We start from the raw sequence: 14,342 nt of genomic DNA, 5'->3' as shown, positions 1-14,342 counted from the left end.
TTACAGGCGCACACCACCATGCCTGGCTCATCTTCCATCTTCTGAAATATAAATTATTATAGTCATGATGGGATACAGTATGGAGGTTTCTACAAAATTTTAAAATTACGCATCCAGTAATCCCAATCTTTGGTAAATATCTAAAGGAAATGAAACCAGTATGTCATAGAAATATATGCACTTCCATGTTCATTGCAACATTATTCATAATAGCCAAAATAAGTCTTCTACCTGAGTGTCCATAAATGAGTGAATGAACAAAAAAATTTGTGGTATGTATTTATGTATGTGTACACAAATACACACATAAAATGGAATACTATTTGACTCTTTAAAAAAGGAAATCCTGCTATTGGCAACATCACAGATGAAGTGGAGAACATTATGTTCAGCAAAGAAAGACAAATACCGCACATGCACATAAGAAATTTTAAAAAGCTGAACTTTTAGAAGCAATAAGCACAATGACGGTTACAGCAACTGGGAGTGATGAAGGGTTGAAAGGATAAAAGAATACTGAATTAAACCAACACAGTGACTTTAATGAAAAACAGTGTATAATATTCATGTTTTCACCACAGAAAATATGTATGTGATGTAATGCTAATTACATTCATTTAATCATCCTACAATGTATACATGTTTAAAAATATCATTGTATATGACTAATATTTATAATTTTTTGTCCATTAGAAAACCTAAGTTAATATTAAAAAATAGTAAATGGCAGATTGGTTGATCCACATGATTAATTATAAAGACTAAATTTAAGATATTAATATGGGCTGGGGATGTGGCTCAAGCGGTAGTGCACTCGCCTGGCATGCGTGCGGCCCGGGTTCGATCCTCAGCACCACATACCAACAAAGATGTTGTGTCCGCCGAGAACTAAAAAATAAATATTAAAAATTTTCTCTCTCTCTCTCTCCTCTCTCACTCTCTTAAAAAAAAAAAAAGATATTAATAAAGCATAAAACAATCTAAAATTTTTAAAACTTACAAATCCTGATTTCTCTAAATCTTGATTTCCTACAAGTAGGTTTTAAGCTCATAATCCAAAACAAGTCCTGACAATCTACAAATTTCCACTACTTGAAAATGAACATGTCTGAAGCAACTTTAAATCATGATCTTTGTTAAACACTAATTGGTAAGTGCAATTTAGTAAAAACATACATTTTGCCCATAATTCTAGACATTTTATGAAAACCACCAAACAAAAACCTCTTCAAATTTGTCAAATAACTTTTGTTGTTTTGTTTTGTTTTAGGTATCCATTAGCAGTAATATAACATTAATAAAGGACTACCCTTTCATTTGAATAGAACTTCTTGATTCAAGCTCTTGTTCGCCTGCTTCTCGCAGCCAAACCGCTATGACTCAGCACTAAGGATCCCGCAGAAACAACTGGTCGGCCCTTCTGATCCAATGGAAGTAAATGCCAACCGAGCCTTCATAAGCAGTGGCCACAGGATTGAAACGGGGCTTGGGAGAGACAGTCAGGACCCACCTGTTGCATTGGTCACCCAGCAAAGGGAACAAACTGTCACCATTTGCATGGGATACCACCATGACAGAGAACTGACGTCACCAAAACACGGCGGAGTAAATAAATTCATTGAAACCAGTGGCAACAGGTGTGTAATCCCCTAGCCTTCCCTCTCCACACAGCGGGGAAACCTTAAGGGCCCCTCCGCCCTCCCAGCTCTCCCGTGAGCATGATAGCCAGACCAAGGGAATCAGGAGTGGTTCGGGACTCATGGCACAGAACTCCCGGCTACCGCTCCCACCAGTGCTGACAACTGAGGTCCCTTGCACCAGCTATGGGGGGCGTGGCTACCGGAGGGCAAGCAAATTCGCTGGGGTTTCTCAGCCCCAAGCTCTACAAACTTAGGGTCTGAGGGAATGGCAAACAGGGAGAGTGTGCTCAGGCGTTCATGAAAACAGAGCTCCCAGGAGCAGCAGAACTGGCGTGTAGCCAGTATTGTGGTGAGCATCACCGGTGAGAGGGGCCTGGCTTGAGGAAAAGAGGGGAAGTGTCTAGACACAAGAGAAGGCCCTAGGCACCCAGGATTGGAGACCCGCCCAGCCTGGGAGGAAGAGCTGCTGCACAGTGATTGGTTCCCGCCTATTGAGAGGAGAAGCTTGGCCCAGTGGGCACAGCTCCACCTACTGGAAGAGAAGTTAATCAAACTCTAAGACTCCATTTATTAATTTTTTTTTAATTTGGGTTTTTGTTTTTCATTTTCATTTTTTTGTTGTTGTTTTGTAAATATTTTTGTAATTTTTTTTATTATTTTATTTTTTTTAATTTTAATTCTCATTTTTTTATTATTATTTGTCTTTTCATTTCTTTTCAATTATCTTATTCCCCCTTAATTGAATTCTATCTGCTTACTCTCATTTTCTTTAGTGACTTCTTCCCTTCCCTTCTAATACCTTTTCTCCCAAGCATCAAATAAATTTATAGGAGTAAACAGTAACTCAGCAGTCAAACAGAACAAGAAGTAACATGAGCAACACGAAAAAGCAAGGAAGAAAAGGAGTACAAACAATGCAGGACAGCCTAAATATTCAGGAGGACCGAGAGTCATCAGAAAAATGGTCATATAAAGAACTCAAGGAACACCTTAGACAGATGGAATGGAACCTTAAAGAGGATATGAGACAGCAAATTCAAACAGTGAAAGAATACATTGAAAATGAATTACATAAACAGATAAAAGAAGTTAAGCATCTTTATCAGGAGATAGAGATTATAAAAAAAATCAAACAATAATTCAAGAAATGAAAGAAACTATAAACCAAATTAAAAACTCAAATGAGAGTATCACTAACACAGTGGAGCAAGTAGAAGCCAGAACTTCAGATAATGAAGACAAATTATATCATCTTGAAAAGAGTCTAGCCAACTCAGAAAGGCTGGTTAAAAAATCACGAGAAAAACATCCAAGAGATATGGGATAACATAAAAAAACCAAATTTAAGAGTCATCGGGATAGAGGAAGGCACAGAGATTCAAACCAAGGGAATGAGTAACCTGCTGAATGAAATAATTAGAGAAAACTTTCCAGAAATAAAAAAGGAAACGAATATACAAATTGTAGATGCATACAGGACACCGAGCACACAAAATCACAGTAGACCAATGCCAAGACACATTGTTATGAAGATATCCAATATACAAAACAAAGAGAAAATATTAAAAGCTACAAGAGAAAGGAGGCAGATTACATTCAGGGTAAACCAATAAGGTTAACAACGGATTTTTCATCACAGATGCTGAAAGCAAGAAGATCCTGGAACAACCTATTTCAAACACTGAAAGACAATGGATGCCAACCAAGAATTCTGTATCCAGCAAAATTAAGCTTCAGGTATGACAACGAAATAAAAATCTTTCACGATAAACAAAAGCTAAAAGAATTTGCAGCCAGAAAACCAGCATTACAAAGCGTCTTGAGCAAAACACTACACGAGGAAGAAATGAAAAACAATAACCAAAACCATCAGTGGGAAGTACCTCAGTAAAGACAGAGGACGGGGGGGGGGGGGGGGGGGAAGCTAATCATGGAGAAACAAACTAAATTAGAAAAAAAAAAAAAAGATAAATAATCAAACATGGCATGAAGATGGAAAAATATACCCTGTTCATGGATAGGCAGAACTAACATCATCAAAATGGCGATATTACCAAAAGTTCTCTATAGGTTTAATGCAATGCCAATCAAAATCCCAATGGCATCTCTTGTAGAAATAGATAAAGCAATCATGAAATTCATATGGAAAAATAAAGACCCAGAATAGCAAAAGCAATTCTAAGCAGGAAGTGTGAATCAGGCGGTACAGCGATACCAGATTTCAAACTATATTACAGAGCAATAGTAACAAAAACAGCATGGTACTGGTACCAAAACAGGTGGGTGGACCAATGGTACAGAATAGAGGACACAGAGACTAATCCACAAAGCTACAACTATCTTATATTTGATAAAGGGGCTAAAAACATGCAATGGAGGAAGGATAGCATCTTCAACAAATGGTGTTAGGAAAACTGGAAATCCATATGCAACAAAATGAAATTGAATCCCCTCCTCTTGCCATGCACAAAAGTTAACTCAAAATGGATCAAGGAGCTTGATATCAAATCAGAGACTCTCGTCTGATAGAAGAAAAAGTTGGCTCCAATCTACATATTGTGGGGTCGGGCTCCAAATTCCTTAATAGGACTCCCATAGCTCAAGGGTTAATAATAAGAATAAACAAATGGGACTTACTTAAACTAAAAAGTTTTTTCTCAGCAAGAGAAACAATAAGAGAGGTAAATAGGGAGCCTACATCATGGGAACAAATTTTTACTCCTCACACTTCAGATAGAGCCCTAATATCCAGAGTATACAAAGAACTCAAAAAATTAGACAATAAGATAACAAATAACCCAATCAACAAATGGGCCAAGGACCTGAACAGACATTTCTCAGAGGAGGACATACAATCAATCAACAAGTACATGAAAAAATGCTCACCATATCTAGCAGTCAGATAAATGCAAATAAAAACCACCCTAAGATACCATCTCACTCCAGTAAGATTGGCAGCCATTATGAAGTCAAACAACAACAAGTGCTGGCGAGGATGTGGGGAAAAGGGTACTCTTGTACATTGCTGGTGGGACTGCAAAATGGTGAGGCCAATTTGGAAAGCAGTATGTAGATTCCTGGGAAAGCTGGGAATGGAACCACCATTTGACCCAGCTATTGCCCTTCTCGGACTATTCCCTGAAGACCTTAAAAGAGTGTACTACAGGGATACTGCCACATCAATGTTCATAGCAGCACAATTCACAATAGGTAGACTGTGGAACCAACCCAGATGCCCTTCAATAGATGAATGGATTAAAAAAAAAAATGTGGCATTTATACACCATGGAGTATTACGCAGCACTAAAAAATGACAAAATCATGGAATTTGCAGGGAAATGGTTGGCACTAGAGCAGATTATGCTTAGTGAAGCTAGCCAATCCCTAAAAAACAAATACCAAATGTCTTCTTTGATATAATGAGAGCAACTAAGAACAGAGCAGGGAGGAAGAACAGGAAGAAAAGATTAACATTAAACAGAGACATGAGATGGGAGGGAAAGGGAGAGAAAAGGGAAATTGAATGGAAATGAAGGGAGACCCTCATTGCTATACAAAATTACATATAAGAGGTTGTGAGGGGAATGGGAAAATAAACAAGGAGAGAAATGAATTACACACATAAAATCTCTCCTAGGCTTTCCGGGGGAGGGAGTATCAAAGTGAGCCTGCATAAAGACTAGGGGGAAACTAGAGACACCTGACCTCCAACCCCTCCTCCCAGTAGCAGCCAAAAGGAAACCTGGCTAGCCAGCGCTGGGGGAGGGGCAAGCAGAAAAAATCAAAGTGATAGAGTGCCGGGGATCCCAACAGCCAGCAGCAGTACCCTGGAGATCCAGGCCGACTGATTCGCGCAGCCTGCCCCTTGGCTACAGAAGGCGTGGCGCCACAGAGAAGCAATTAATTAGCAAGCAGGGAGATTAGGGACTGCCATTAAGTGGAATCCCCCCAGCCAAGCCCACACTGATCCTTGGGCCGAGTACAGGATTTCAGAAGGGGAAGGAAGTGGTACAGTCCCGTCCCATCCCCCACAGCGGACACTCCACCGAGGCAGTCAGCCGCCACCATCTGGGAAAGCTGACGGATACACCACCAATCTCTGACAGATTGCAACATCAAAACAGACTACAACATCAAAACAGTGGACACTCTACTTAGGCAATCAGCGGCCACCATCTTGGAAAGCTGAAGTATCCACCACCACTCTCCGACAGATTGCAACAACAAAACAGGAGAAACCAAGACTAATAGGAGAAACCAGGAGACTAGAGGCAAGACCCTGGCGAGTGGGCAGCTGGAAACCGCAGGCCCGCCAGCGACAATTCACCCACTGCCTGCGTAACTGGGCGGTAGGAGAACGCCACCCGCAGACGACCGATCACCCGCCAGCGGCCTGTGATACTGGGCGGCTGGAGACTGCCTGCCTCCGTGACTGGGAACTGAAATCAAACAGGGGCAGTCCAGTCACACCCCCCTTTAGGACACCCCAGCAAGGAGCCTGGGGCCCGCCATAGCAGAGCAGTGTTGTCACTGGAGCTCGGACGTCAGAATTCCTTCCCAGCGGAATCCAAGTTAGCAGGCATAGTTTAACAACACAAATGAGAGACATCAGAGTAATACAGAACCAAAACAAAGCTATAGAAGAGAGCAGAAACACGACAATCAAAAAGAGCTGGGAAGTAACGTGGACAACATGAGAAAACAAGGGAAAAAAGGAGTACAAACAATGCAAGACAACTTAATGCTACAGGAGGACATAGAAACATCAGAAGCAGGGATTGGGAAAGAACTCAAGGCATACCTAACTCAAATGGAAAGGAATATTAGAGAAGACGTGATACAGCAAGTCCAAGAAATAAAAATATATTTTGAAAATGAATTAAACAAACAAATTCAAATGGCAAAGAACAAGCTCTACCAGGAGATAGAGATCTTAAAAAAAAATCAAATGATAATCCTAGAATTGCAGGAAACTATAAACCAAATTAAAAATTCAAACGAGAATATTACAAATAGACTTGATCAAGTAGAAGTCAGAACATCAGATAATGAAGACAAGGTTTATCAACTTGAAAAGAGTATAGCCAACACAGAAAAGATGCTTAAAACCCACGAGCAATCTATTCAAGAGATATGGGACGTCATAAAAAAACCAAATTTGAGAGTCATTGGGATAGAAGAAGGAACAGAGATTCAAACCAAAGGAATGGACAGCATATTAAATGAAATAATTGTAGAAAACTTCCCAGAGATGAAAGATAGAATGGATTGCCAAATCCTGGAAGCCTACAGGACCCCAAACATTCAAAACCATAATAGACCAACTCCAAGACACATAATAATGAAGATAGCCAACATACAGAACAAGGAGAGAATATTAAAAGCTACGAGAGAAAAGAGGCAGATCACATTCAGGGGTAAACCAATTAGGTTAATGACTGATTTCTCATCACAGACTTTGAAAGCGAGAAGATCCTAGAACAATGTATTTCATATACTGAAAAATAATGGATTCCAACCAAGAATACTGTATCCAGCAAAACTGAGCTTCAGATTTGACAAAGAAATTAAAATCTTTCATGATAAACAAAAGCTAAAAGAATTTGCAGCAAGAAAACCAGCACTGCAAAGTGTCTTGAGCAAAATACTACAAGAAGAGGAATTGAAAAATAGTGCACAAAACCAATAGCAGGAAGTAGCTCAGTAAAAGGGGAGGAAAATAACCAAAAAGTAAAATTAGACAAACTAAAATAAATAAATAAAGAAGCATGACTGGAAGTACAAATCATATCTCAATTGTAACCTTAAATGTTAATGGCCTAAACTCACCAATCAAGAGACATAGGCTGGTAACCTGGATCAAAAAAAATAAATCCAACAATATGCTGTCTTCAGGAGACTCATATGATAGGAAAAGACATACACAGGCTGAAGGTAAAAGGTTGGGATAAATCATACCACTCACATGGCCCTCGGAAACAAGCAGGAGTGGCCATACTCATATCGAATAAAATCAACTTCAAACCTAAGTTAATCAAGAAAGATAAAGAAGGTCACTATATACTGTTAAAAGGAACCATCCACCAACAAGTCATAACAATTATCAATGTGTATGCACCAAACAATGGAGCTGCAACGTTCATAAAACAAACCCTCCTCAAGTTCAAGAGTCAAATAGACCACAACACAATAATTATGGGTGACTTCAACACACCGCTCTCGCCATTAGACAGATCCTCTAGACAAAAATTGAATAAAGAAACTATAGAACTCAACAGCACAATCAACAACCTAGATTTAACCGACATATATAGAATATATCAACCATCATCAAGTGGATATACGTTCTCAGCAGCACATGGATCCTACTCAAAGATAGACCATATATTATGCCATAAGGCAACTCTTAGTAAATATAAAGCTGTGGAGATTATACCATGCACCATATCTGACCATAATGGAATGAAATTGGAAATCAATGATAAAAGAAGGAAGGAAAAACCCTACAACACATGGAAAATGAACAATATGTTATTGAATGATCAATGGGTTACGGAAGACATAAAGGAGGAGATGAAAAAATTCTTAGAGTCAAATGATAATACAGACACAACATACCGGAATCTATGGGACACAATGAAAGCAGTTTTAAGAGGGAAATTCATTTCTTGGAGTTCATTCCTCAAAAAAAGAAAAAACCAACAAATAAATGAACTCACACTACGCCTCAAAAATCTAGAAAAGGAAGAGCAAAACAACAGCAAATGTAGTAGAAGACAAGAAATAATTAAAATTAGAGCAGAAATCAACGAAATTGAAACAAAAACAACCATTGAAAAAATAGATAAAACTAAAAGTTGGTTATTTGAAAAAAATAAATAAGATAGACAAGCCCTTAGCCATACTAACGAAAAGAAGAAGAGAGAGAACTCAAATCACTAACATACTGGATGAAAAAGGCAATATCACAACAGACACTACAGAAATACAGAAGATAATTAGAAAGTATTTTGAAACCCTATATTCCAATAAAATAGAAGATAGTGAAGATATCGATAAATTTCTTAAGGCATATGATTTGCCCAGATTGAGACAGGAAGACACACAAAATTTAAACAGACCAATAACAAAGGAAGAAATTGAAGAAGCCATCAAAAGACTACCAACCAAGAAAAGCCCTGGACCGGATGGGTATACAGCGGAGTTCTACAAAACCTTCAAAGAAGAATTAATACCAATACTTTTCAAGCTATTTCAAGAAATAGAAAAAGAAGGAGCTCTTCCAAATTCATTCTATGAGGCCAACATCACTCTGATCCCAAAACCAGACAAAGATACTTCAAGGAAAGAAATCTACAGACCAATATCTCTAATGAACTTGGATGCAAAAATTCTCAATAAAATTCTGGCGAATCGAATACAAAAACATATCAGAAAACTTGTGCACCATGACCAAGTAGGATTCATCCCTGGGATGCAAGGATGGTGCAATATACGGAAATCAATAAATGCTATTCACCACATCAATAGTCTTAAAGACAAGAACCATATGTTCATCTCGATAGATGCAGAAAAAGCATTTGACAAAGTACAGCATCCCTTTATGCTCAAAACACTAGAAAAACTAGGGATAACAGAAACTTACCTCAACATTGTAAAAGCTATATATGCTAAACCTCAGGCTAGCATCATCCTAAATGGAGAAAAATTGAAGGCATTCCCTCTAAAATCTGGAACAAGACAGGGGTGCCCTCTATCACCACTTCTATTCAATTTAGTTCTCGAAGTACTAGCCAGAGCAATTAGACAGACAAAAGAAATTAAAGGCATAAAAATAGGAAAAGAAGAAGTTAAATTATCGCTATTTGCAGATGACATGATAATATACTTAACAGACCCAAAAGGGTCTACAAAGAAGCTGCTAGAGTTAATAAATGAATTCAGCAAAGTGGCAGGATATAAAATCAACACACATAAGTCAAAGGCATTCCTGTATATCAGCAACAAAACCTCTGAAATGGAAATAAGGAAAACCACTCCATTCACAATATCCCCAAAGAAAATAAGATACTTGGGAATCAACCTAACAAAAGAGGTGAAAAATTTATACAATGAAAACTACAGAACCCTAATTAGAGAGATAGAAGAAGATCTCAGAAGATGGAAAAATGTACCCTGTTCATGGATAGGCAGAACTAACATCATCAAAATGGCGATATTACCAAAAGTTCTCTACAGGTTTAATGCGATGCCAATCAAAATCCCAAAGGCATTTCTTGAAGAAATAGATAAAGCAATCATGAAATTCATATGGAAAAACAAAAGACCCAGAATAGCAAAAGCAATTCTAAGCAGGAAGTGTGAATCTGGAGGTATAGTGATACCAGAGTTCAAACTGTACTACAAAGCAATAGTAATAAAAACACCAAGGTACTGGTACCAAAACAGGCGGGTGGACCAATGGTACAGAATAGAGGACACAGAGACTAATCCACAAAGCTACAACTATCTTATATTTGATAAAGGGGCTAAAAACATGCAATGGAGGTAGGATAGCATCTTCAACAAATGGTGTTGGGAAAACTGGAAATCCATATGCAACAAAATGAAATTGAATCCCTTTCTCTCACCAGCCACAAAAGTTAACTCAAAATGGATCAAGAAGCTAGATATCAAACCAGAGACACTGCGTCTGATAGAAGAAAAAGTTGGCTCCGATCTACATATTGTGGGGTCGGGCTCCAAATTCCTTAATAGGACTCCCATAGCCCAAGAGTTAACAACAAGAATAAACAAATGGGACTTACTTAAACTAAAAAGTTTTTTCTCAGCAAGAGAAACAATAAAAGAGGTAAATAGAGAGCCTACATCCTGGGAACAAATTTTTACCCCCCACACATCAGATAGAGCCCTAATATCCAGAATGTACAAAGAACTCAAAAAATCAAATAATAAGATAACAAATAATCCAATCAACAAATGGGCCAAGGACCTGAACAGACATTTCTCAGAGGAGGACATACAATCAATCAACAAGTACATGAAAAAATGCTCACCATCATTAGCAATCAGAGAAATGCAAATCAAAACCACCCTAAGATACCATCTCACTCCAGTAAGAATGGCAGCCATTATGAAGTCAAACAACAACAAGTGCTGGCGAGGATGTGGGGAAAAGGGTACACTTCTACACTGCTGGTGGGACTGCAAAATGGTGAGGCCAATTTGGAAAGCAGTATGGAGATTCCTGGGAAAGCTGGGAATGGAACCACCATTTGACCCAGCTATAGCCCTTCTCAGACTATTCCCTGAGGACCTTAAAAGAGCGCACTATAGGGATACGGCCACATCAATGATTATAGTGACACAATTCACAATAGCTAGACTGTGGAACCAACCTAGATGCCCTTCAATAGATGAATGGATAAAAAAAATGTGGCATCTATATACAATGGAGTATTATGCAGCACTAAGAAATGACAAAATCATAGAATTTGCAGGGAAATGGTTGGCATTAGAGCAGATTATGCTAAGTGAAGCTAGCCAAGCCCTGAAAAACAAATGCCAAATGTCTCCTTTGATATAAATAGAGCAACTAAGAACAAAACAGGAAGGAAGAGCATGAGGAAAAGACTAACTGTAAACAAAGACAAATGGGGGGAGAGAAAGGGAGAGAGAAGGGAAAGGATATGCAAATGGTAGGAGACCTTCAATGATACACAAAAGTATAAGAGGTTATGATGGGCAAGGGGGAGGGGGGAAAAGGGAGAGAATTGAACAATAGCAGAAGAGGCAGAGAGGGAAGGTGGGAGGGGAGGGGAGGGGGGATAGTAGCGGTTAGGAAAGGTAGCAGATCAAGACAGTCACTAATATGCCATTATGTAAAAATGTGAGTATGTAACAGATGTGATTCTGCTATCTGTATTTGGGGTAGAAATGGGAGTTCAAAACCCAATAGAGTCAAATGTATGAAAGATGATTTATCAAGAGCTCTGTAATGTTTGGAACAATCAATAATAAAAAATAAAAAAAAAAAAGATATCAAATATCACAGAAGCTAACATCCTAGTGTAGAATTGGAAGTTTGCTGAAATATATATATAATATTTTGTATCTGTGTGAAAAGCTAATGCCTTCGACAAACTCATAAAAACAAAAGTAGATTAGTGGTTGCCTGGGGCTGGGGCTGGGAAAGAGCAGTGACTATTAATGGGTATCAGGGATGTTACTGTGGTAATGGAAATGTTCTAAAAGCAGATTATGTTGATGGTTGCACAACTCAAGTCAATTTACAGGTACAGTTTATGATATTAAAATTATATGTCAATAAAGTTCTTTTAGAGTATGCATTAAAAAAAAAAGAAATGAATTACAGTAGATGGGGTAGAGAGAGAAGATGGGAGGGGAAGGGAGGGGGCATAGTAGAGGATACAACAGTTACTAATAGGGCATTATGTAAAATTGTGGATGTGTAACCGACGTGATTCTGCAATCTGCATTTGGGGTAAAAATTGGGAGTTCATAACCCACTTGAATCTAATGTATGAAATATGATATGTCAAGAGCTTTGTAATGTTGTGAACAACCAATAAAAAAAAATTAAAAAATTTAAAAATAAATGAATAGAACTTCTATTTGAATACAAGTTAAATTTGGAGACATTTTTCTAAACATCTTATTTTCATTTATTTATTCTTGACCAGAGGAGGAGAAATATTTAAAAAAATAAAAATAAACTAAAAAATATTAAAAACAATTTAATTAAAAAGTGGGCAATAGATCTTAAGAGGCACTTCTCAAAAAAACATTCAAAATATGTATTAAAAAATGCTCAGTATCACTAATTATCAGGGAAATGCAAATCAAAACCACAATGAAATAGCAGCTCACCCCAGTAAAAATGGCTATTATAGAAAAGACTGAAGACAATAAGTTCTGGCAAGAATGTGGAGAAAAGGGAACACTTGCATACTGTTGGTGGAAATATATAGTGATTATGAAAACACTGTAAAGGTTTTCAAAAAAGTAGAACTATCATATAATCGAGTAATTCCATCACTTAATATATATCCAAAGGAAATAAAATTAGTATTTTGAAGAGACATCTATACTTCCACTTTGATTGCAGCACAATTAAAAGTCACCAAGAAACATTCAACTGATGAATGGATAAAGATAATGTGGTACCTATACACAAAGAATACTATTCTGCAACAGATAAGAATAAAATCCTGTAATTTGCAACATGGATTAAATAGAAGATCATTATGTTAAGTGAAATAAGTCAGGCATAAAAAGATGTCACTCATATTTGGAATCTACAAAAGTTGATTTCATAGAAGTTGAGAATAAGCAGTTACCAGCAACTGTGGAGAGAAAGTGGAAGGAAGGTGAGGAAATATTGATCAGTATATACTAAGTTACAGTCAGACAGGAACAAGCTCTGGTGTGCTACTGTACAGTAGGGTAATCATACATAATAATAATGTCCTGTACATTTAAAAAAGGTGGAAGAAAGGATTTTGAAAGCTTTTAGTATGAAGAAATGATAAATGAGGAGAGAGATGGTTTAACCTCATTTAAACACACTATATGAAAGTATGGAAACATGTTACTATATTAATATGTACAATTTTCATGTATTTATGTACAGGTTAAAAAATAAATTTCCCTTTTAATTCCCAGATAATAGTAACTAAATATAAAATTAGGAGAATTAATAATCAAACTATTACAGATTAAATTTTTATAGATCAAACCACTTGCAATAAGTATTAACTATTACCATTAAGCACCAACAACAAGTACTTCTTAAAGTATTACCTTATCATACCTGTTGATTGACAAGCTTATTAAATCACAAAAAAGATTCTCACAATGTTCTTCAAATAAGCTGACATTGGTTAAATTGTCACCTGCCAAACTGACAAACTGATATCCATATATAACTTGTTCTGAAAAATAAAAAAATAAATTATATTTAAAACTACAGATTTTAGTAATTTAGAAAAGCAAGAGTGTGTACCCCTTTATATCAAAAATGATGCATCCAGCTTGTCAACTCTTTTTTTTGCAAATAGAAGTTACATTTGAGGACAATAACTTTCTTTTATGAGCATTAATAAACATTCACAACAAATATTTTCAGTACTTCTATATAAATTTAATAAGCTTCTTTTTTTCCCCCTAAAGTCTATCTTTAAAAAGCATTAAAGCTCATTCACTTAAAAACAAGAGAGAAAAATTTTACCTACTTTTCTTTCTTTCTTTTTTGGGTACCAGGGATTAACTCAGGGGCACTTGACTACTGAGCCACATCCCCAGCCCTATTTTGTATTTTATTTAGAGACAGGGTCTCACTGAGTTGCTTAGCGCCTCACTTTTGCTGAGTCTGGCTTTAGACTTGCAATCCTCCTGCCTCAGCCTCCCGAGCCACTGAGATTACAGGTGTGCACCACCATGCACAGCTCTCACCCACCATTCTGATCAATAAAACTTCTAAAACATTATTATTTTAACAAATACTGATAAGCTGACCACATGCAATCATTATGGGCCATAGACCAAACCAAAGTAACAAACAAGCAAAATTTGCACTTATCACAGCAAGTTCACTTCTGTATTGCTTTAAGAAAATATGTGAAATACAGAGTCCCCATGAGAATAAATTATAAATCTGTGTATACTTTTGTATGTTTGTTT

General features: G+C 37.2%; 1 protein-coding gene across 1 annotated transcript in view; it reads right to left on the bottom strand.

Annotated features, from left to right (window-relative positions):
• The window catches only part of Mms22l (MMS22 like, DNA repair protein), a 124,058-nt gene that overhangs the window by 97,953 nt on the left and 11,763 nt on the right, over nt 1-14,342 (bottom strand). Inside the window, exon 7 of the mRNA XM_026392764.2 lies at nt 13,464-13,594. Within this exon, the coding sequence (XP_026248549.2) occupies nt 13,464-13,594 (131 nt within the window). The remainder of the gene's footprint in view (nt 1-13,463; nt 13,595-14,342) is intronic.

Source organism: Urocitellus parryii, chromosome 8 (assembly GCF_045843805.1).
Source record: "Urocitellus parryii isolate mUroPar1 chromosome 8, mUroPar1.hap1, whole genome shotgun sequence".
Taxonomy (NCBI): domain Eukaryota; kingdom Metazoa; phylum Chordata; class Mammalia; order Rodentia; family Sciuridae; genus Urocitellus; species Urocitellus parryii.
The sequence above is the reverse complement of the archived record's forward strand: the minus strand, read 5'-3'. Positions and strand labels throughout refer to the sequence as shown.